Source organism: Pteronotus mesoamericanus, unplaced genomic scaffold (assembly GCF_021234165.1).
Source record: "Pteronotus mesoamericanus isolate MK-2021 breed Mesoamerican mustached bat unplaced genomic scaffold, CSHL_Meso_final contig_57, whole genome shotgun sequence".
Lineage (NCBI taxonomy): Eukaryota > Metazoa > Chordata > Mammalia > Chiroptera > Mormoopidae > Pteronotus > Pteronotus mesoamericanus.
The window spans coordinates 3475546-3478772 of record NW_026555203.1 but is presented as its reverse complement, the minus strand read 5'-3'; the positions used below and the strand labels follow the sequence as shown (position 1 = coordinate 3478772).

At 39.2% G+C, this 3227-nt stretch overlaps 1 protein-coding gene across 1 annotated transcript; it reads right to left on the bottom strand.

Moving 5' to 3' along the window:
- Positions 1–1876: 1876 nt before the first annotated feature.
- Positions 1877–2851, bottom strand: LOC129076144 (testis-expressed protein 13A-like). The gene has a single exon (XM_054580336.1). It carries the CDS (start codon positions 2849–2851, stop codon positions 1877–1879), a length of 975 nt encoding a protein of 324 aa, XP_054436311.1.
- Positions 2852–3227: the final 376 nt, after the last annotated feature.

Sequence of the window (3227 nt, the reverse complement as noted above, 5' to 3'; positions counted from 1 at the left end):
TGTTTCATCATCTTAAATTCCCACAAAGCAACCTAAAATATCAGAAAACCCAATGACATTCCTATCAAGAATCAATAGGAAAAATCCTTTTACTATCACAACTTTTAAGCTTCCCAAGCAGTGAGTTTCTGTGGATTAATTTCTATGGTTTCTTATAAGTTTTCACAACATTGGTGTCTTAAAATGCACAAACTGGATTACAGTACGTTCTGATTATTATGACATCCACCTGATACTGAGTACTCCCTAAAAGCCACACAACAATTGCGGACATTTTTATGTATTTCAAAAGGTTTGTTCTGCATCAAAATAAACATGGAAGACTCAGAAAGTTCTTGCAAAAACAGTGCAAATGTCCTAATCTTTGCATGGGTTCAAATACACCATGCTTGTTCCCCCAATTTTGCAGTCTGTGGTGATTGCACACCCACCACAGAGTTGAAATGTAGTCAGAAAACATGGTAAAAACGTTTACCAAGTAAAATCCCCCCCTCTCAATTTTTACCATTTTAACTAGGAGTATTGAATTAGAATCCCAAAGCAGAGGAAACAAATATGTGTGTGTGGATGGTGTATACACACACACACACACACACACACACACACACACAAACTTATATACAGACATATGCTTTGTATGGCATTCCTCATCTTTAACCTCATCTTTAAACATTAATTCCTCATCTTTAAACATTACACAAAACACATAAATAAATCGACTGAACATAAAATCAAGAACTTAGATGGAAAACAAAAATGACAACAACAAATCCTCAAGAAAGTAGAAAGGATGGGAGAAGAATGAATGAATTTGACAGTATGCAAGTAATGGAACTGATAAATAAAAGTAACAGCTGGTTCTTTGAATGGCCCAAAGAAAGAAAAAATAAATTTACAAAAGTAATCTCCAGCAGACCCATTTAAAGAATGAATGCCATGTCTAATAAATAGCACCACTCAACAAAAGATGGGGAATAATGTTAAGCTAAATATAAACACGTTATTTTTAAGCTTTATATAAAAACTTAAAAATAATATGCATATATACTTAGCTTAACATTATTGACATTTTATTAACATTAAATATGTAAACTTAAAAAAAATAATAGGTATCTAGGAAAAATAATGGTTTTCTGAATAATAAGATTATACGTAAAATTTATTTTCATCTTTTGCTTCTCTGCTGTTTCTTACTTTAGAAATAAGAAAAAGTTAATTAAAAAAATATATATGAAGGGTTGAAAATATGTTCAACTGAATATTGGAGGAATTGATTCCAGGTGGTTGAATTATCATTTTATGGTTATACATGTGTGTCCCTGAATTTTTCAAATGTAAATGAATGTAATTTTTTTAAGGTAGAGTCACAAAATACATGTTCAGTTTGATCCCATTTTAGAAATAAAAATAGCATGTTTTTGCGTGCATATACATTTGTGATTCATGTGTGTAGGTCTGTCTGCAAACAATTGTGCGACTGGCAGAACTGGGCTCTAAAGATTGTTTCTAAGTCATGGTATTCTTTGTTATTTTTTGTTCCTACTTGTATTTTCTCCCTGTGTTTTATCAAAATCTATCAAATCAATAAGAGAACATTTTTAAGTGATAAACGTAATTTTCACAATGATTATATTTTCATAAGAAAACTATTTAATATAATTATTTATTATAACTCACACATGTAATTCTACTCAGAACTGAAAGTAAATAGGTAAAAATGCTAATTGTTTGAGTGGCGAGGTTTAAGATGATCTTCATATCTTATTCCTTTTTGCTTGTCTGTTTACATAACGTCTAATCAAGAACATGCTCTTTTTCTTTTTCTAAATCAGAAAAGGATGTCAGGAAATGAATTTGTCAACATTCAGTGAGGTCTCTAATTGGGGGCAGAGCCTTCACTTCCCCTTGGGAGCCGGGGTTTGTTACATTTAAAACACTTATTTCGCCGTGAGAAATTCATCGAATGACACAGGTCACAGTCCCAGTCTCCAGCTCTGTGCCTAACCTTACGGCTTGCAGAGTGATAGAGGCCAGGCTGTCTCTTAGGTCTTCCTGGCAAGAACTTACTGGTACCATAACGCTTACGCGTCCTTCTAGTTCTGAAATTTTTCAGAGTGAGACCTGCTGCAGCTCTTGCTGCTGCTCCTGGGGGAGACACAGTAGGTGGGAATGAGTGAGAGGATACTGAGAGATCCAGGGGTTGCAGTTGACTAGCCAGGGACTGGGCCCCCAAGGACCCAGAGGAAGGAGAAATCGCTACATGGCTGTTGTTCTCACAGACAGAAATCCCTTTCTCTTCCTTTGCCTCTCTCCTTACAGCAGCAGTCCCTGGAGCAACAGCCGCCGTAGGGATAGCAGCAATCTCTTGGCCTAGTCCCCTCAGTGCCTCGTTGCTTGCCCCCCCATAACCTGCCGCAGCCTGACCAAAAGTAAGCATACCTGTCTCTGTCTTTTTTTTCTTGTCCTCTTCCTCAGCCCCTTTCTGCTTCTCAGACTGAGCACCTACCACCTGAAGAAGCACGTTCCTCATCGCATCTCGTTCTGCCTGTACCCCACGAAGGACTGTGAGATTTTGTTGAAGTTGTGACTGAGTTTTGCCCCTCTCGCTTTCTTGTGTATCCCTGAGTCTATTCACCATCCCGACCAAGGCGTCATTGAGCAGCTTCTGCTCCTCAAGCTGCCTCTGGAGCTTTATTACCTTTACTTTGTCTTCCTGCCTCTGCCTCTCTGCAAAGCGCACTGCCAGGGCCAAGGTGCTCCAGGCATAAGCATTCTTCCTGGCTCCTGATATTGCTGAGTCAGTCAGGATATCCCTCAACTTCCTCTCAGTATCACCCCAGGACTCACCCATGTGCCTCAGGTAGAAGTAGGGACTACCTCCATTTTGAAGTATTTTATTATTTATAAAATCTACAACCTCCCTATAAGAGAAGCCACAGGCTGGGTCGTTAAAATTTAAAGCCATTTTGAGTAAAGCAGTCCCTGACTGACTTGTCTTACCTCAGACTGCACACAGCAACAGGATGTGACCTTTGACCTTGACCTCTCCACCCAACTCCACTGCCACCATCTCCTCATGGGAAGTCAAGCGCCCCCCTTGTGGCGAGAGGGTAGGCCACACTCAAGAGAGTCAGCCACTTCAGAGCCTCATTCCCAGAAAGTCAGGGACAGTACCCGAAAGATGCAATGAGAAAGCCTGGGAAAGTCCCTGGATGTAACCATTAGGA

What these genes read in the sequence shown, in the direction of transcription:
- LOC129076144 (XM_054580336.1), bottom strand. Translation starts at nt 2,851, where the DNA reads ATGGGTGAGTCCTGGGGTGATACTGAGAGGAAGTTGAGGGATATCCTG.